General features: G+C 53.0%; 6 protein-coding genes and 1 pseudogene across 7 annotated transcripts; 4 read left to right on the forward strand and 3 right to left on the reverse strand.

Moving 5' to 3' along the window:
• Positions 1 to 2,895: 2,895 nt before the first annotated feature.
• Positions 2,896 to 4,528, reverse strand: CTHT_0065980 (uncharacterized protein; the record flags this gene model as incomplete). The annotated part of the gene is made up of 4 exons (XM_006696834.1): positions 2,896 to 3,159; positions 3,210 to 3,251; positions 3,304 to 4,071; positions 4,265 to 4,528. The coding sequence occupies 4 exons, from the start codon at positions 4,526 to 4,528 to the stop codon at positions 2,896 to 2,898; spliced, it is 1,338 nt and encodes a 445-aa protein (XP_006696897.1).
• Positions 4,529 to 5,563: 1,035 nt separating this feature from the next.
• CTHT_0065990 (rab small monomeric GTPase-like protein) lies at positions 5,564 to 6,425 on the reverse strand (the record flags this gene model as incomplete). Its single annotated transcript, XM_006696835.1, has 5 exons — positions 5,564 to 5,673; positions 5,724 to 6,051; positions 6,106 to 6,201; positions 6,269 to 6,322; positions 6,396 to 6,425. 5 exons carry the CDS (start codon positions 6,423 to 6,425, stop codon positions 5,564 to 5,566), a joined length of 618 nt encoding a protein of 205 aa, XP_006696898.1.
• A 1,078-nt stretch (positions 6,426 to 7,503) lies between these two features.
• Positions 7,504 to 8,967, forward strand: CTHT_0066000 (uncharacterized protein; the record flags this gene model as incomplete). Its single annotated transcript, XM_006696836.1, has 1 exon — positions 7,504 to 8,967. The coding sequence occupies one exon, from the start codon at positions 7,504 to 7,506 to the stop codon at positions 8,965 to 8,967; it is 1,464 nt and encodes a 487-aa protein (XP_006696899.1).
• Positions 8,968 to 9,512: 545 nt separating this feature from the next.
• Positions 9,513 to 11,266, reverse strand: CTHT_0066010 (uncharacterized protein; the record flags this gene model as incomplete). The annotated part of the gene is made up of 2 exons (XM_006696837.1): positions 9,513 to 9,570; positions 9,630 to 11,266. 2 exons carry the CDS (start codon positions 11,264 to 11,266, stop codon positions 9,513 to 9,515), a joined length of 1,695 nt encoding a protein of 564 aa, XP_006696900.1.
• Positions 11,267 to 11,830: 564 nt separating this feature from the next.
• Positions 11,831 to 12,655, forward strand: CTHT_0066020 (uncharacterized protein; the record flags this gene model as incomplete). The annotated part of the gene is made up of 1 exon (XM_006696838.1): positions 11,831 to 12,655. The coding sequence occupies one exon, from the start codon at positions 11,831 to 11,833 to the stop codon at positions 12,653 to 12,655; it is 825 nt and encodes a 274-aa protein (XP_006696901.1).
• Positions 12,656 to 13,136: 481 nt separating this feature from the next.
• On the forward strand, positions 13,137 to 15,082 carry CTHT_0066030 (annotated as a pseudogene; the record flags this gene model as incomplete). Its single annotated transcript has 3 exons — positions 13,137 to 13,350; positions 13,420 to 13,624; positions 13,684 to 15,082. Coding segments are annotated over 3 exons (1,818 nt in total).
• Positions 15,083 to 15,918: 836 nt separating this feature from the next.
• CTHT_0066040 (putative microtubule motor protein) lies at positions 15,919 to 18,073 on the forward strand (the record flags this gene model as incomplete). The annotated part of the gene is made up of 2 exons (XM_006696839.1): positions 15,919 to 16,237; positions 16,296 to 18,073. The coding sequence occupies 2 exons, from the start codon at positions 15,919 to 15,921 to the stop codon at positions 18,071 to 18,073; spliced, it is 2,097 nt and encodes a 698-aa protein (XP_006696902.1).
• Between the last annotated feature and the right edge of the window lie 1,872 nt (positions 18,074 to 19,945).

A 19,945-nucleotide genomic window follows, 5' to 3' on the forward strand; every position in this document is an offset into this window, starting at 1 on the left:
TCCCCATCCAAGCGCCAGTCAACACCAAGGCAAACAACATCCCCTTCCATCCAAGCCCTTCTTCGTCATCTGCGCCTCTGTGCCTTAGCTGACGGAGATGACAACGGTTTCCTCCACTTGGATTCCCGCCTTGGGCTCTTGGGCTCAGGAGCGAACTTCACTTTTCTCTTCCTTCTTGTCGACGTTCGGCCCTGGTGAGCTGATACTGATGAGGAAGTTGAGGGTGATGTTAAAGAGTCGGGAGTCGTTGGTGATGTTTCTGATGATGGAGCTGAGACCGATAATGACGTGATAATAGGTGTCATGCTCAATGTTGTAGAGCCGTGCAACCTCTCATGTAAGGGAGGGACGACTGCCAAGTCTGGAATTCCATCGTCGCGGTTGTCTTCGAGATGAGTATGGCTTGCTGATGGAGTACCAGGTTGCGCTTCCAGTTCTGACGGGGATTTGTCAATATTGGCCTCTTTCTCGTCGCTACTGGGTCCCTTGTCACTTCTATTGTTCTCCATACGATGCTTGGCCACTGCGATGCTGTCTCTCACACGGGTACCAAGCACATCAACCCAGCTATCCCTGCGTGCATGATCATCTCGACTCTCGTCGTTCCCCATAGCCGGTGCAACCCTACTGTTTTGTTGCTGCTGAGTAGTTTGACAATATCTCCGTTCAGGGATTGCCAGGTGTCTTGTCGTCCTCGATCCCCTCCTCTCAGCCAAAGTTCTAGACGCACTCATATCCGTAGAGAAGGAGCTAAAAGGTGGTGTATGGGAAGCAAGCACCCCGTCCAAATGCGTAACCACTAGCACCAAGTTCTCGAAAAGACACACAGCTTCTTTCACGACATCGTCTTTCTCACGTCGTGTTAATAGACCCTCGACACTGCTCAGCCGGCGTTTGAACTCTCGTTTGAGGGTATCATCTGGCCTATCTCCTGTATCAAACTGCCAGAACGATAAGGGCAAGCCTTGGTCGAGGAGATGTGGAGATGGGGCTATTTGTCGACCACAAGGAAGGACATGGCTAGCTTGGAGCCAAAATGCCGCCTCTGGAGGATGCCTGCTTTCCTCATTTCTGTTATTATCAGCCTGATGGAGATGAACAGAGTTCTCCAATAATTTTCTCAGCATCCTCCCCTCAGAGAAAAGCACCAGGTAAAGCACCCACGCATAAGCAACCACAGTGTGTGGCTTGTTTTCCACACAACGGCGAATATGGGCCAAAAATGAAGGAAGATGTTGGTGCCCTGTGGTTCCCTTCCCTCCTTGGCCCAGTCCCTGAGAAATCAAGCGCAGCTCCTCGTCCAAGTTCTCCTCCGACCAAGAGGTGAGCGCCCTGATATCCTTGCGTATCGAATGCCTACGCAAGAGTGAAGGGAGATACAACGTCGAAAGGAGTGTCAGCATTCGGGATTGCGGTGGCGTGTGGGATGGCGATAGAGCCATCGGCAAGCGCTGCTGGTGCTGGAGCTGTGGTGGTAGACAGGCACAACGCGCCCCTGTCCGGCGACGGAAGTTGTCAATGCCACTGTCTTCTGAGCTTGGGCGACATCGGCGTGCAGTAGAGATTGTTGCTGATGGAGTGCCACCGTTGCTGGACATATCTTCTGCTCCATTCCAACTCCCAACGTTCGCCTCACTCTCCGAAGACCTGAAACTCCTCCTTCTAAGTCCCGCAGTCTTCTCATTCTCATCACTCTTTGAATCACCATTCCACCCCTCCCGACTTTCCTTATCCTTGACATCCAGCTCCTTCAACACCCGTTCCTAACAGTGCTCCAACATCTCGTACACGCAGGCGATATGAAGCAACCCTGTGACATATGCCCCTGGGTTGTGAGCATGTGGAGGTAAGGCCAATGGAAACCGCTCTAAAACCATCTGATTCAGCTTGGTATGTATGGTCCGTGTGGCGTTGTTAATCTCCTCTCCAATGAGAGGGTTTTCTGGGAATCGTCGCGTTCGTGGGGGAATGGGAATAGGGGGCATTGGCCCTGGGTCGGATCGAGTAGCTGACATTGTGACAAGATGATGGAATCAAGGGAGGATAGGAATTTAGGTGATTTTTTTCCCCCTGCGAGCTAATTGATTAATAGGTTCTGTAGGAGCAGGACATTGTTCGAATTTTCTCGCTTGGTTCAGTCAAAGATGATAATGATGATACGGGTGCCGTATATCTAAAATTTAACACTAAAACGAATTCATTAATCTCAAGAGCAACTAAACGATTTTTTTTTCAACAAACAAAGTTGAATATCATAAACTGTTGTCTTATCTTTGTTCAGTCGACATGATACTGGAGAGTGCATTGTGTTATCATTGAACAGGTGCATGTGAGTACGAGGCTTACTCAAGTCTGGATATGGGACACACGACACTCCAATACCACGGAATGAACCTTCTCTCAATGATACTGACCCACTGCATGCCAAATGATCAGGGCTCAACCCAGCATTGAAGAGGAAGTATGAGTTTGCAAGGCTGTTCCAAGGAAAGCTTGTTGTTTGTCTCACAAGCTTACCCTGATTCTTCGTGTACCTACCCATTACGGACAAAAAGACCAGTCATGGTCCATAGGCGAGAAGTGGTGACCAGCCAAGGACACGGTGGCTGCTACCAAAAGCACATCGCAACAACATCCTTGACGCTCGGGAGTTTCGTCTGGAGCAAGCAGGATACAAATCACAGCATAAGCCAGATACCTTTTCCCCCATGCACGGCAAACGGACACCCCTTTCAGGGGCAAGCTCGAATAAACCAAAAAGCCCAGCTGTTGTTGATGATAAGTTCCAAATAACGCTGTAAATGCAATTTCCCGGCATCTCAAACCCAACCTAGAGAACCGCCCCATTCGAAGGGAAAACAAAGAAAGAAGCCCTCTGCCTTCGCAACTCGCCCCTTAAACAACCCCGTCCCCCTTCTTCCCCCCCTCTCCTCCTTCATCTCCCTCCTTACTCTCATGGTTGACAAACAAGAATGACACGAACACAATCGCGGCACCCAGCCAGTACAGTCCGCTGGAATACTGCTCGTACTGGATCATTTCCCCGATGAGCGACAGCGGGATGTTGAGCGACAGGCCGACGGTGACAACTAGCGGGGTAGTCAGCAGCATGGCGTACGCCCAGAGAATATCGGAAAAGAAAGAGGCGGCAGAGTTGAACTAAAACAGTTAGATTTGACAGCCTGAGAAATGCGCGAGGGAGGACTTACGGCAATGATGAGCCAGACATTGCTGCTGGGGGGAAGTTCGAACTGACATAGTTAGCAACCAAGTCGCGAGGAGGCCATCTGCTGGAATACTTACGGGCTCGATGCCAGTCCAATGCAAGATAAAGAACCCTGGCCAGAGGAACAGGACATTAAACAGGCCAACGAGCCCAAAGAAGAGTGGCATATTAACTCTGTCCTCGTTTCCAACCCTTCTCTTCATCACCGTTACATACACACCATACAAAATGGCACTGAAGAAAGCCATCGCATCGCCAATCGCAATCTCGACCGTCGTCTTGTGCGGAAAGCTGCCGCGGTTATCGTCACTAGCGCCCGACAGATCCACTGACGAGATCAGGATGACACCAGCCAGTGATGCCAGAACACCAAGCAGTTTCCGAAGACTGAATCGCTCGACACGCATTAGAGCGCCGAAGATTAAAGTCCAGATGCTGCTAGTCGACGTCAAAATCGTCACGCTGCCTACACTGGTGTACTCCAGACAGGCGGAGGCAAAGTAGTTGGCCGAGAACCAGAGCAACGAAAACTCGGCGCTGTACCGGGCAGTTTCGAGCAGGCCAAGTTTTTCGTCTTTTGGAGGCGCAGAACTAGCCGAGTCGGCGACACTAGCGTCTTCTTCGACGAGCAGCCGCTGGGCATCTTCTGCCTCATCGTCCCGGGTCTTGAGGGGGGTCATACCCCGGCACTCGCGCCACAGAGCAACAACGGCATGTATGGACGCCCCCAAGCCGTGTTGAATCACGTATCGCACGGCCAGGGGGATGAGCGAGATGGCAAAGCATGAGGTGTTGACGTAGACGAGGAAAAATGGCTTGTCGTAAGTGCCATCAGAGAAGATGTACTGCGAAATCAGCATCCACATCACCTTTCAACTCATAACATAAACTTACACTCGCGAGAAAGTTTGAAATAGTCCATAACAACACCACAACCAGCAGCAACCCAATCCCGAGTGTCCGGCGTGCCACTCCTCCAAGGCCAAGTCTATCCCGGATGCTATTCGAGGCGCTGAAGCTACTGATGCCGCTACTCACGGTGCTCCGGCGCGATCGGTTAGAGAGGGACTGGTTTAAACTGCGCGCTGCTGCTGTCTCGGAGTTCATGCCGGTGGTTGTGCTCTGGATCTGGACTCCGATGATGTCTGATTCAGCGAGTTTCCCGGATTCTGCAAGCAAGCCCATGCTGCCCGAGAGCGACCTGCGCCGAGAGTGGGTGTGTGCGCGGGCGGGTTGATGGTGATACGGGGTGTCGGCGTCGTGGCGAGGGTTGTGATCTGACACAGGGTAAGGAGCCGTCATTGTGATGGTGTCTGGTGTCGATATCCGCCAGATGTTCCGTTTTTTCGCCTCGAAGTCTTGGAAACTCGGACCCGTAAGTTCCGTCTCTATTCATATGCGGGGGTATCGAGAGGGAATCAGCTCGGTAAGCGGGCTTCTTTTCGACGCTAAATCAACGTTCTCGAGTGCAGGCTCGGCCCCGGACTACAAGGAGCGAAAAGCCCTGCCAGTTTAAAGCATCCTTCAAGGAAAACGAAAATGAAGCTCCAAAAAAAAGTCCGCAGGACTATCAGGGAAACGAGAAGGTCGAAAATGGGGCCAGCTCCGTCGGTCGGCAGAAAAGAGGGCTGTGCGATGGAGAAAAAGATGAAGAGAAAAAAGAAAGAAGAGTCAATATGAACGAAAGGGAAGGAAGAGGACTCTGTCCGAGACAGCCTGATGGGAGGGAAGGAACTGTGCAACGCATTGTCGCGGTCCAAGGGAGGAGCGTCGTGGTGTTTGTAACCTAGGCCCCTGCAGCCGCTTTGTGACCCCTGCCAGTGCGGGGGAAAGCCTTCAGGGTCTGACTCCACCAGGCTCAAACAGCCAACGGGAAGCAACAAAAGATGAAACAATCAGGGTTTACCTCCAGGTTGGAGCTGAGAGCTCTACTGGCCACATGATCAGGGTTAGGGTAATGTACGAGAGTGATATTCAGGAGCATGCGCGATGTCCGATCGGATTTGATCTAATATATCGAGATACCTTGCTGTAGCATTAGACTAGTAGTTTGAGAGACAAGTAGGCTGACATATGTGAAATCTCATTCTCCATTATGACTGGTATAAGACACAGCTCGTGAGTCCAACCATGCTGTCAACCTTGGAAACAACCAGCAATTCACATACACCAACGTGCTCAACGATGGTCCGTAGCCCAAGCCCCGTCAATAAACACCACGCGACACTCCGCATGAATGATATCATACAAAGCAGAACTCCGATGTGAAACCGAGAAATCATGGGAAAAAAGGAACCCTCTTCAGCTGCTCTTATCGACCCCCCCCCCCACACTACCTCAGCAAGCGCACCCATCCCGTTCGTTCTCGATGTGAATGTTAATTGGGTCCTGGAAGTCGCCACTGAACTCCTCTGACTCTTCCTGCATGAGTGCGTTACGCGCAATAACTGTATGGGTCAGCAGAAGCACAACATCATCCCAAAGCAGGAGTACACACCTTGGAAAGCCTCCTCAACATTAATCGCTTCCTTCGCGCTGGTCTCAAAGTAGGGGATGCCGCCCTTGCTCTGGCAAAAAGTCTGGGCGCGCTTGGTTGAAATGACGCGCTTGCTTTCCTCAACATCGATCTTGTTGCCGAGCACGACAAACGGGAAATTCTCAGGGTCGCGAGGGGAAGCCTGGATCAGGAACTCATCGCGCCAGCTGTCGAGCGCATCAAAGCTCTTAGCATTGTTGACGTCGAAAACCAGCACGCAGCAATCAGCGCCGCGGTAGAAGGCCACGCCGAGCGACTGGAAGCGTTCCTGACCTGCTGTGTCCCAGAGCTACTCGGCGTCAGCTTAAAGTTCACAACAAAAATGTTTGCCAGGGTCGCGCACCTGCATTGTCACCTGGCGATCGTCCACCATGACCTCCCGAGTCAAGAAATCGGCGCCGATAGTCGCCTTGTAGCTAGCGCTGAACTTCTTGTTGACCTGCGCTGTGTCAAAAATGGCATCCTTTAAATGGTTGGATGGGTTGGGCGTTGGGCGGAAATCATACATATTGGTTCATCAAACTCGTCTTGCCGACACCACTATCGCCAAGGATGATGACCTGTTCCAGTCAGTGAGCACTATGCCCGGACCTTATCAAAGAGGGGCAGCGGGGTATTGCTAGCCATGCGCACCTTCAGCAACACCTTCTTCCTGGACGACATGGCTATTGTCTGCTATGGCTGTGGGATCGGACTGAGAGGCTGCACTGCACTGCACGAGTGATGGGGAGGGATAAACAACAGGATTCGCTATCACGAGAATAGGCTTTGTTGATTGGAGCGGAGGTATTGAGAATTTACAAAAATCCGGTGTCGGTTCCAAACAATGGCGCTGTGACCGGCAGCAGCAGAGGAAGAAGGCAAATGGGAGACGGAACAACAGCAGTCGGTTTTGGTTTGGCCGAAGGTTGAGTCGAAGAGGCAAGCCAGGTCGGAGGCTGGTGATGCAGAAGGCGGACAGAATGGCTGATGGCTGATGGATGGCTGGCCTTGGATTGCAGCAGGTCACAGGAGACCACTGGTGGGAGTGACGACGACGGCCCGAGGCACCCTCTCTCACTGGCTCCTCGCTGGCTCCTCATCCGCCCCCAACTGGCTGCGCTGCACTGAAAGCAGGCACCTGATTGCGTTTCAGCCAATCACACCTCACGAAAATTGGTGGCCTGCTTGAAACTTGACCCTGGCAAGCAAGCGATAAGGTAGATCCACTCTTCTCTTGCATCATCGACCCACTCATGGACTCCATCGATGCATCACCAGTGGACATACAACCGCAACACCGCAACACTACGCGTCTGCGTCCGCAACCACATTCACAGCACACCATTTCCATCTCCATCCACATCGTCTGGGTATACATTATTGCTGGTGTTATAGTGAGACCTAAAGTCGAAATCCATTTGGCACCGACTGGCAGTTTATAAATACGAGAAACAAGCATCGACATGACATAGCTCCGCTACAACAACCTTACGCCGACTGGAAAAACCTGCAAGCGGACAACGACCATGTCCAGCTGACGCTGACTTGCTGCCAGGAGCTGTTCACTAGTGGACTGACACTTGTGGTAATTCCATCTGACTAGCAGCCTGGCAGAGCAGTCCATTCTTCATGGCATCGTTAGACCTGTCTCTACTTGCAGGAATAGGCGGAGGGCACAGAGACATCGGCGGTAGTTCTACAAGGTATACAGGGCATACAGGACATAGGTAGCTGATTTAATCGATGCGGCACTTTCACAATGGACGACATTCTTGCCAAAGTACACACGCTTACCGACCTCGAGCTGGCAACTCTTCTTTGCCTCATCGCCCGCGAGCACTGCCTCATCAGCACCCACCCCTCAAGCATCGACGACCTCGCTGCCGAGCTTTCCCTTGTCGCTTCCAAAACCTTTGGCCTAACAGCCTCCATCATTTCTTGTCACAAGCACATGACTCTCGATGAGTTTGCCACTGGCTTGCTGGTTCCCTGTCCAGCGTCCTCGCCGTCGGTCAATACGCTATCCGTTTCTCCTTACCGTCCAAGGCACTATGAGCATCAGGGACAAACGTCGTCGACAGCTGGCCCATCCTCATCAGCAGCAGCAGCAGCAGCAGCAGCAGCAGCAGCAGGAGGGAGGGAGGGAGGGAGGGAGGGAGGAGGAGGAGGAGGAGGATACTTCCTCTCCGCCGGAGTAAGCTCCTCACCGCGACATAACCCGTCGATGAGTCCTCCTGTGATGAGTGCATCCCAGCCTCCACGCATTGCCAACATCATTTTGGCGAAAAACCTGCATTTGACCCCGAGGGTAGTGCAGATTCAAGCATTGGAACTTCTACGGACACGGCGCATTTTCACTCGGACCAGTGTTCAGACCGCACCTAAACAATTCCTCTTCATCGCCCTCGTAGGCGCCAATAGCGGCGGTGAGGCACGCGTGACGCCGCATCTAAACGATTTCTTCTACATTGGGCACTGGCACGACCCAGATGAGGATGGGTTCCCTCATCTCGAGGGGGAGTTAGATGAAGACGGAATCAGGAATGACGACGCTAGTAATAATGGTGACAATAATGACGCTGACGGCAGAAGCATATCTTCCTTATCGACAACCAGCGTGCTGGTCAAACATCCCTCTCATTCCTCAACCCAAAACCAACAAGGCCCTGATCAAGCTGCAAGCCGGCAAAGCTCTCGCCGCCGCTGGCTCAGCCGCTCCAATAGCAGCATGATCAGCACCGTCTCCAGCACCAACCTCCCTCCTCCTCTCCAACGACACCCCTCTCTGCTCACGCCCAGCTCTGACCCCGAAGCCTCATCACCTACCCCGTTACTCACCCCAACCGACATCTCTCAGCTCTCCTTGGCTTCCACAGCAGCCTATATCTCCCCCGCCGTCCTGCGCTACACTCACAACATAATCACCTTCCTGCGAACTCACCGCGCCGTAGCAGGCGGGGTTTCGCCCACCGCGACACGACATCTTGAACAGTTGTCTCGTTCGCTGGCGGCATTACATGGGATAGATTATGTCACGCCCTCGTTGGTGGCGATGGCGGTGAGGAAGGTGTATTTACATCGGCTTGGGCTGGTGAGCGAGCCGGAGGGGGAGAGAAGCGTGCAGTGGGGAGGGGATTTGGAGGCCGTGAGGGAGGCTATGGCGGGGTGGACTGTGGAAGGGGTGTTGGAAGAGGTTTTGGGGGTTGTTGGGGTCCCTGGGTAAAGGGGAGGGGGATTAATAATGGGACACGGGCGACGGAGGGTCGAAGGAGAGAGATCAGGCTTGAGGGGTGTAGATGGGGGTTGATGTGAATAAGTTTCTTTGGATGATATGCATAGAGCTTTGGTATCATCTGGAGTTGTATACCTTGGGTAATTGTAATAGGACGGGTAGGCATACCGCGGATGACAGAGCATTTGTGGAAGCCTACAACACTACGGCCCAAAAATATCCGGTTCCCACAAGCAGTACCGAATATGGTACAAGGCTTGAAATGGCGCAGAGCAGAAACCGAAAACCCATCCGGGATTATTACAAGACTATCTCAATAGTGCCCCGATGAACCAAACCGTCCATTGTTTCTGCCAGGCCATACCTTCTTGATCCCAAGGCTGTTCCCCGCCGGTACAGTAACGATCAATTATGCCATGAAAACACTTAAAATCCTTCGTCCCTCTTGTAACGCCAATGCTGATTCTATCCATCTCTCGCTTACTTTCCCGGCCGCGGTCTCCTGGGCCGGACTGGATGTTTTTGACTTTCGTGACTTAATGAATCTCCTTCACCTTGCACTGCCAACCCGATCCCTTAGACAGAAGCGGCAAGCTGTGAAACAGTTAGCACCGAATCCCCAATGGCAAATTCCGAGGAAGAAAGAAGCTCACCTTGCCCCCAAGCACCACCCAAGCTCATTTCCCTTAATCTGCTTCGCGATTCTCACCTCTCTATCAATCGGCATCTCATACCCAGTATGCGTCAACGCGACCATGAAGTTCAAATCCATACAATGCTCCGGCCTATCGCTCAGCTCCTCCATGGCGCCTGGAATGCTAGTGAAAACATCCCACTCCTTCTTGCCACCGCACACTCGCGCTGCCAGGTCTGCCATCTCCCGCAGGGTAAAGGACGACGGCATGCCGAGCGGCTGGGTCCTGTCGTAGAAGTACGACAGGAAGTACACTGGCTCGCGGGCGAAGGTTTTCGCGATGCTTGGCTGGTGCACGCCATTGAAAGAGCATGGCGTCAGCGTGCAGGGAGCATCTTTCTTGAGAATACGCTCGGCAAGGCTACGGCATTGTGCCGGGGCGCCAACCTCCGGGCCGGTCATGTTAACTTCCAGCTTGCCGTTGGTCGCGAGCGCAGCGAGGGGATGGTCTGAGGGGATGGGCACCTTGGCCACCTTAGACATGCCGGCACTGTAGCATGGGTTGACAATGGGCTGCTTGTGGATCCACTCCGTCGAGCCGGAGGCCTTGTGCGCTTCGTGCAGGTCGGCGAGGAGAGTGGCCAGGATAGCTTCGCGGGCGGACATCAGGCCGTAGCCCAGGTGGGAGTGCTGGTAGAGCGTGAACTTGCGGCCGCCGAAGTCGAGCTCGTACTTGTGGTCACCGTCGGCGAGCTTGTCGGGCATGCCGCCGGACTTGAGGCCCTCGAAGCTGGGCTGGAAGACGATTTGAGTAGAGCCGCCGCCAAGATCGAACACTGCGGCTGTTTCGTCTGGGTCGGGGCCGCCAATCTTTCCGAGCAGGTAGTTGGTCGTGATCCAGGCATACACACCCTCGTCCGAGCCGTCCATGATCGCTACGCCGTTCTCTTCACGAGAGACAACGGGGAAGGGGTACTTCGTCTCAAGACGGTTGCGGACCGCCTCGAGGATCTTCTGGGACTTCTCGGGGCCGATGAGCCGCAGGCCGGCCGTGGCCTTTACCGCGATCGGGCTGCAGCCCTGCAGTTTTTCGGGCACGACCTTGACGGCCTCGTCCAGGAGCTGGTCCAAGCTACGGGCAGCGGCTTCAGGATCGTCCTTGTAGGCGCTGAGACCGCTGCTCTGGCCCTCAATCTTGGCAGTCTGCTTGAACAGCACCTCAGCTTCGAGCTCAGGGGCGGGACCGCAATTGTTGAACTTGTAGACGTGGATACGAGAGCCGGTGCTGCCGGCGTCGATCATGAGCACATATTGGATGAGCGGCTTGTCCTTGGAGTAGGCGCGCGTGCACTTTTCAGTACCGAGGGCGGGGTCAACGGGCTTCTGGCCAGGCTGGCCGCTGGCGTGGCTGTTGGGGTTCGCAAGGTCGACGCCGGACGGGGAGAGGTAGTAGAAGAGAATGAAGAGAACAAAGACAATGGCGCCCGTCTTGAAGTAACGGGCGCGTTGCGATTGGGAGCCCCAGGCGGACTGCATCTTGACCAACAAGGTCGGTTTCTTCGGGTTACTGGGGGAGTAGCGGGCAGGCTTCTCGTGGGGATCGTGGGCGGTGATAGGCTTTTGTTTCGTCGGCTGGGATACCGACGTTCGTCGCATAGGAGAAGGAGAGCGGGAGATGGAGCTGTCTTAAGTTACGATACCGAGGCGAGACCTGAGTCGTACATATCAGGTGGCGAACTGGCCGAGATTTAGGAGGATGTGTGGACGTTTCAGCGAGTGTCGAACGACGCCATTAGCAGCTGGGAAAGCAGAAAAAAAGTGTACGATTCTCAAGGGCGTTGAGCCGGGCACCAGGGCTGCTGCGAAATCGAAGGTAAAAGGGGGGGGGGGGGAGAACCCAAAATTGGAGACACAAAATGGCAGTGGAAGACCTGCATGGACTTGCTGGCCCCTGTCGCACCCCTGCTTGACAGCCACGTTTCATCCAATGAAATGCGTGAAACATGTGTACCGATCCAGTTCTGCTAAAGGGCCGGGCCCTCCCGGAGATCTGGACAGGGACGGTAATTTTCTACCTTTGCGGTAACTTACAGCTGGCCTGTAGGATAGGCTTCTAGCTCGAAAATGGCTTGAGTTCTCTTCTCCGACACTCGTGTCAACGTTCTCATCCGTCGAGTACGCAGTATCTGAGTGATTTTCAGTCTATCAAGCCAGTCACCAATGTTCTTCCAAATCCACTCCGACATCCACCTAGAGGCCACCAGAAGTTACCACACCTTAACCATCCCCCCAAAAGCGCCATACCTCATCCTCCTAGGCGACATCGGCAACATCCCCAAACACAAAGGCGACTATCTTGCCTTTCTCACCAATCATCTCCGGCAATTCCGCGCTGTGCTCCTCGTTCCCGGAAACCATGAGCCGTATCATTACAGCTGGCCTGAGACGCTAGAGACTTTGCGGGCCTTTGAAGACGACGTCGCGAAGGACGATTCCCTAGGCACCTTTGTCCTGCTCGATCGCACTGTTTTCAGAGTGCCAGACTCAAAGGTTGTCATTCTCGGTTGCAGCCTGTTCTCTCACGTCCCAGAGAGAAACCGCAAAGCAGTTGGCTCCAAACTCAACGACTTCAAGTACATCCGCAACTGGGATTTGGACCAGCACAACGCGGCGCACCAGCGGGATGTGGAATGGCTGAACGCGCAGGTGCAAGAGCTGGAGCAGGAAGATGTAGACATCATGATTGCAACGCACTGGAACCCCTCAGTCGACGAGCGAACTATTGATGCCAGGCACAAGGGGAGTGATATCTCAACTGCGTTCGCGACGGATCTGAGGGACGAGATATGCTTCCGGTCGCCGAAGGTCAAGGTTTGGGCGTTTGGGCACACGCACTATAACTGTGATGTGATGGTCAAACGAGACAAGTTTGCGTTTTTGAAGGTATTCGGAGAGAAAGTGCCTCCACTGAGGCTGGTCACCAACCAAAAAGGGTACTTTGGCCACGCGGAGGGATATGACCCAGAGAAGGTGATTGAGCTTTGAGCCCGAGGCTCGTGGACAAGCGGACGCGTCGCGCGTAACGGCTGCAGCCTGAAACAGTGCGTAAGTGACGTAAGGGACCGTCTCTTATCGATAGGCGACATTCCAATTGGTTGGATAACACACTTCTGCCCCTAGAGGCTTGGTAAACACCGTGTAAGCGCCAAAAGTATACTATGTAGCAAAAGCAGCAATCGCGACAGTGTAAGATACAGATTACCGTACCAAGTTCCCTTGGCTTGTCATTCTTTCTACCTGTTTCTTTCATGTGAGTTTGAGGTCTGAGGAACCCAACATCCCATTTTCAACAACCTACGCGCTACAAATTTGTACAAGTTGAGAATTCACCTGGACTCATAATAGCAGCTTACACTACCTAGCTTGACTTTAAACCTTATAACGACAAAAAAAATCCTATCGGTATCTTCCCAGCGGCGCATCTCCTTTCAGGCTTTAGAGATCAAATCAGACTTAAGACTTGAGCATGGACGTCCATCTCCTGATATACGACCTCTCCAGAGGTCTGGCCCGCCAGATGTCGATAGATCTGCTCGGATTTCAGTTGGACGCTATCTATCACACATCCATCGAACTCCAAGGACGGGAGTACGTATACGACGGCAATATCGTCGATATCGTTCCGGGGACCTCCCATCTTGGGCAACCCCTCCAGAGGATGTATCTGGGGAAGACGGAGTGTATGTTCGCAAACAAAACAGCGCCATGGATATTCTTTCTAACGTGAGAAGTGCCAATGGACGTCATAGAAGAGTATCTTGATTCCCTCCGTGAGATCTATACCGTTGAGGTTGGTGCCCAACTCTTGAAGTGTACCAAGATCATTCCTCACTCACGCTCTCAGGCTTATGATCTCTTCCGGCACAACTGCAACAACTTCTCCAACGACTTTGCCATGTTCCTCTTGGGAAAGGGCATCCCTGAGCACATCATCAATATGCCACAGGCCGTGCTGTGAGTTCCCCTAAAACCGCCCGAGCCCATCTTGAAGCCGGCTTATTCACCTCGTCCAGAGAGTCCCCCCTCGGGCAGATGATCATGCCCATGCTGAACGAGCAAGTCCGGGCAACTAAACAGCAACGAGGAGGCATTCTCGGCATCCAGCAACAGACCCCCGGCAGCTCAGTCAGACCTCAATCCGAGCTACACCACCATCCTGGCAAGGTACACAATGTCTCCAGCCTATCTCAGCTCGACGACCTGCTGGCGAAATACCAGAGCTCGTGTGCTGTGGTCTTCTTTACCAGCGCGACCTGCCCCCCTTGCAAGTTGCTTTACCCTCTGTATGATTCCCTAGCGGCCGAGATCGGTGCGAAAGGCGCCCTGATCAAAATCGATGTTTCGCAGGCTTTTGACGTTGGTGCCCGATACGCCATTACGGCAACACCAACCTTTATAACCTTTCTCAAAGGAAAGCAGGAGAATCGCTGGTCTGGAGCCGATCCGGCTGCTCTACGCGGAAATGTTCAACTTCTGGTGCAGATGGCATGGCCGCCGCACCCACATGAGAAGCTCGGTCTGCATATGTTCTCCAACCCAGGAAGCAACAAGCCTGTCATCTTCTCAAAGACACCTCCCTTGGATAAAGTTCTCTCTAAACTTGGCAATGCTGCATCGGACCCAGCCGTGAAGGCTCTCATCCACTTTCTCGAATCCCGAGCATCCCAAGGCCCAGCCGAAGCGCCATTACCCAATCTGGCCGCATTCACCACACTTCTACGAAACTCTCTGTCCTCCCTCCCCGCAGACAACCTCTTCCCACTAATTGACCTCCTCCGCGCTGCTCTCTCCGACCCTCGCGTCAGCGGTCTCCTCGCCGAGGAAGAAACCCCCTCATCCCACACCACCATCTCCTCGATCCTAACCCACGTCAACACTACCGACCCGGAATCTCCCTCCTCTTACCCCCTCCGTCTTGTCACCCTTCAGTTCGTCGCAAACCTCTTCTCCTCCCCTCTCTACCCCCCCCACATCCTTTCCTCGCCCAACCTCCTCTCGGGCATCACTCAGCTCCTGACCACGTCCCTCCTCGACACGTCCCACTCCCGAGCCCGCGTCGCGGCTGCGAGCTTGTTGTATAACCTTGCATTGGCGAACCAAAACTTGCACATCTCCCCTTCGTCCAATACCACCTCACGACCGTATGAGGGATTGCCTGAGGGGGAACAGCTCGAGTTAGCCGCGGCTGTGGTTGAGGGGATTAGGAATGAGGAAAAGTCTGGTGAGGCACTTGAGGGGATGGTGCGTGCGCTGGGGTGGTTGGTGTATAAGTGTGATGTGGACGGGGCGGTGGCGGATTGCGTAAGGGCGTTGGAGGCCGGGGAGGTTGTCAAGGGGAAGGAAGGGAAGTTTGGAGATGGTGTGGATGAAGTTGTGGGGCAGGTGGGGAGGTTGTTGACAAAGGGGTTGTGAATGAAGGATTTGATGTGCCTGTAAGACTCAAAATTTGTTCGTTAAGGGCCGATTTTTGAAGACTTGATCGAAGTAGTAAAGGGGGTGTAGAGGGAAGCTGGGAGATGATACCCGGATAATTAAAGCAGGGTTAGGGTTAACTACGGGGAATGGGCGTTCAGTATGGAGTAGGCAGAATAAGCATAAATAAGACGTTTGATGTTGAAGAGGTACGTTGGATTTCGTACGAAGCGCCTGAAAAGTGTCTCGGAAATAGACATCCATTTACCTTTCACAACATTAAAACTGTCCAACAAGAGGCTTGTGTTTGCTTTCTAGTGTCACCTGAAGGGCAGAGGTTTTTGCCGAGTAGTTCCCACGATTGTTTGGACCCAGAAACTCTTAATCGTCCTATTCCTGGGGCGAAATGACAAGGATGATGGAACTCAGTTTTGATCATTTCACAGCAGAGTGTCCATAGACTATTTATAAGAACCTCTTGAACGTCAGCGGCCCGATGCTGATGTTTTGAGGTGAGGGGTGTGCGTCAAAGCTTCGCATTTCGGTGGGACCTACATCCCCGCGCTCCACTTGCCGATCTTAGCGCTCCCGTCGCGGGGTGGGGCAACCCTGACGCTGCCTGCACAACCCCTGTTCCGCCATCCGCTCACCCTGGCAACTGCAGCCGCTCGACAAATGTAAACAATTGCAAGGCCGCGCCGACACCAATCAAAGCAAGCAACGAGCCACGACTGGTCCAACCAGAACCCACCAACCCACTTCCGCAACTACCACCCACGCGACAACTCCACTACTTTTCCATGGCTGTCTTCTGAGAATTGGATCTTCCCCGTCCCATGTACAGCAACCACCAGCTGCGCTTCCGCGACGTGGTTAACGACATCAATGAGACCTTGATTGGCATCTCGCCTTACCCGCGCCTGATGCCGAACAACGCAGGCTGCCTGCCCTACGCGGCCCGCCATAGCTATCACTACTCTGATGGCGGCGGGTCGCGGGCTGCTTCGTCGGCTTCATCGTCGAGGCCCATGCATGCTCCTCCTGTTCGCTCCACCGCGAGCAGCGCGCCGCTGCGCTCGCTCGATGGCACTCTTCCTTCGAGTATTGGCGGCAACGTGAAGGTTGTGGTGAGGGTGAGGGCATTTTTGCCACGGGGTATGCTCCTCATCATCTTGGATCAATGACAATGGCGATGGTACTGACAATTCGACAGAAATCGAGCGCGGCGCCGAATGCCTCGTTGAGATGGATCCCGTCACCAACCGAACAACACTGAAACCGCCGAATGGTTATGACCCAGCAAACGTGCGAGCACACTCGCGCAAAGTGATTGAGAACAAGTCATTTACCTTCGACAAGTCCTTCTGGAGCCACAACCCCGCCGACCCGCGCTATGCCACGCAGGAAGATATCTATGACTGTTTGGGCGAGGAGTTCCTGGATCACAACTTCGAAGGCTACCACACCTGCATCTTCGCCTATGGCCAGACCGGCTCGGGCAAATCCTACACCATGATGGGCACCCCCGAAAACCCAGGTCTGATTCCCCGAACTTGCGAGGATCTCTTCCAGCGCATTGCTGTTGCCAGCCAGGAATCGCCAAATGTCACCTATCATGTTCGGGTATCCTACTTCGAGGTGTACAACGAGCATGTCCGCGACCTACTGGTTCCCGTCGTCCCCGGCCAGCCCCCGTATTATCTCAAGATTCGCGAGTCACCAACCGAAGGACCCTACGTAAAAGACCTGACTGAAGTCCCTGTCCGCAGCCTGGACGAGATTCTGCGCTACATGCGCATGGGTGACGCCAACCGCACGACTGCCTCAACCAAGATGAACGACACCAGTAGCCGCAGCCACGCCGTCTTCACCATCATGCTGAAACAAATACATCACGACCTAGAAACAGATGAGACCACCGAGCGAAGCAGTCGCATCCGTCTGGTTGACCTTGCTGGCTCCGAACGGGCCAAAGCTACCGAGGCCACAGGCCAGCGTCTCCGTGAAGGCTCCAACATCAACAAATCCCTTACAACCCTCGGTCGCGTGATCGCAGCCCTTGCCGACCCCAAGCGCTCCCGCCACGGCCATCGCGACAAAGTCGTCCCCTACCGCGACAGCATCCTCACTTGGCTGCTCAAAGACTCTCTCGGAGGCAACTCCAAAACAGCCATGATCGCCTGCATCTCCCCCTCCGACTACGAAGAAACCCTCTCCACGCTACGCTACGCCGACCAAGCGAAGCGCATCCGCACGCGCGCCGTCGTCAACCAGCGCGAGAACATCAGCAGCGCGCAGCGAGACGCCCAGATTGCAGCCATGGCCGAGGAGATACGGCAGTTGCAGCTGATTGTCGGGGATAGTAGACGGCGGTTCGAGAAGGATTCGCGCGAAGCGGAAGAGAAGCTGGAAGAGTACCAGGCCAGGGTGAGAAACTTGCAGGAGTTGATGGAGGAAAGGACACTGGTGGCCGAGGGGAAGATTCGGAGCTTACAGACGGAGAATGAGGCGTTGCGGATGCATTTGCGGTTGGCCGTTGAGGCGTTGAAGAATCCGATCAGAGTGCCGGCCGGTGGCGTGCAAAACGAAGAGCAGAATAATAAGAACAAAGAGGCTGCAGAAGGAACGGAGGAAGTCGAAGACGATGGGTACGCCTCGGGAGAGCCAGGCTCGCCGGCGGGCGAGTATGCGGAAGACTATGAGCCAGAGAACGGTGCGCATGACATGCAGGAGCGCATGCAAGGACTCCTGAGGGATCTCGACTTGTTCCGGCGCAAGATTGGCGATGACAAGTCGCGGTTCTTGATGAGTCAGCCCACTCCACCGCCGTCCTCGCATAGCGACAGCGAGGATGCTTGTCAGGAGAAGGATGCCTCTGAGGATAGAACCCCCAACTGGTGGGAGGTAGCTGCGCTTGATGAGCGAATTAGCGAACTTCTCAATCGGCCCAGGCCTTGGTTGACGGCGAGGGGCAGGAAAAATATCGTTTGAGTGGGGTGCAATCCCAACTCAGGGGTGTTTGTTTACTTGTTTCCTGTTTTGGAGTGTGGGTCTCGGGAGGTTACACCTGTACGGGAGATGTCATGGTGCGTAGGATCACTCGGGGCTACAATGATCGCTGCCACGCTGGATAGCCATGCGAGCAATGATGGTGGGATGACAACATGACGGCATGATGGAATATGTTTACAAAGCATGGACACGGATATTGTTGGGTGGTAGAAACTCCTTCAGTTCTGTTTTTCTTTTAAGGTATTGACGGAGGAAAGTGTTGCGGCTATTGTTTGGTACTGTACTTTGATTTCTGTGTGTGTTTCTGTTGTGGTTTCTGGTCGCTAGTTTTCTGTACGGAGTTGGGCGGAGGGTATTGAGGGATGGCTTGGGGTGGGGGTGGTTCTCTTTTTGTATGGACTATACCTCACTACCATAGGTAGTATTTGATCCTTTGAGTTACCCATGAGACTAAAGCCCAAGAAATGCTTCAGAGCCATGAAAGTGTCTTTGTGAACGGTAAAACCTTTTTTATTTTCCCTCATCATTTGGTTGGTATAGTTAAAACTTGTACTCCCACCAACATAATAGGGAGAAGAGTACTTATGGCTGCTTCCAACAATGTTTTCTTAGCTATATATGCCTAGCTGCATGTATTACGATTCACGTCTGTCTCTCATTCCCATCTTCAGATTTACCAGCAAAGCCAATTGCCATGATAACATCTCCTTTTGGTGGATACTACTCGACTCCCAGATATTCGGTGGGCTTTCTAATGGCTCAAATCCCTGACAATCTTACAATATTGCCCCTTGCGTACGAGTGTCATCTTAACAGCCATTAATGCAAATGCAGTCACTGGGATACTGAGATCATCATCATCTGTCTCAACGCCAAACTGGTTGCTGGTACATCGAAGAAGAAAGCCTTGCTCCACCGTAATAACAACGGAGAGCGTTAAATAGGATGGATGGGGTCTCTCCTACGGTTGTTACGATGGCAAACCTTGGATGTACTGCAAATGTGCTAATCGCAATGACCGTAAAAGCACGTACGCTGTAGATCTAACGACAGTTCTTTTCCGTGTCTCCATGGTCGCTGCCCGAACCGCTGGACAACTGACGGTGAGTATTCGAACTCTTCAGTATTGCTGCTGCCAACAACCCTTGAAAGCCCCTATCGGAAAGGGTAAAATTAATCTAGAGAAGCAAGCGCAAATGGGAATATTGGACCACCATCTTCTTTATGAACCTTGGATGCTATGTTTTGCTGTAGTAAGTAGGGGAAATACAAGAGCATTGAGAAGACAGTACCTATATTCTGCACAACTGATGCGAAGAGATACACTGTAATGTCAATTCTTAATGATGCCAAAGTGGCCACTGGGAATTCTATAGTTGTGGCAGTGAGCACGAATTGATAGATAGTACTACTAATCAGCAAACAGAACTCTTGGGTCTCAACATGTGCTTAGACCCCTGTAACTAAAAGGAGCAGTCTATACCAACAGGGTCCTTGGTAAGCTTCATGTTCAAACTCAGAAATTCCAAAAGATACGTAAACATAGAATAGGTAGTTGACAAGAAGCCAGCATGGTGAAATAGTGCATTCAAACTTGGTCGTACTCTGCTGCGAATCTCACATTCACCGATGCTCAGTATTGGTTGGCTAATGGCAAAGACAATGACTATCATCACCAGCGTTGTTGGTTCTCATCGAGTGACAACATAAAGAGGCTTAATGCCGATAGCGATAGGAGCAAGTCAATAACAGATGATGGTTGGTACCAGAGTCGTCATGACCAAGCTTTCAGATCGGGCGATATCTTGAGAACACATCAATAAAACATAATCTCGTTTCCTCAGATCATGT

Source organism: Thermochaetoides thermophila (genome assembly GCF_000221225.1).
Source record: "Thermochaetoides thermophila DSM 1495 unplaced genomic scaffold scf7180000011822, whole genome shotgun sequence".
NCBI classification, from domain to species: Eukaryota; Fungi; Ascomycota; class Sordariomycetes; order Sordariales; family Chaetomiaceae; genus Thermochaetoides; species Thermochaetoides thermophila.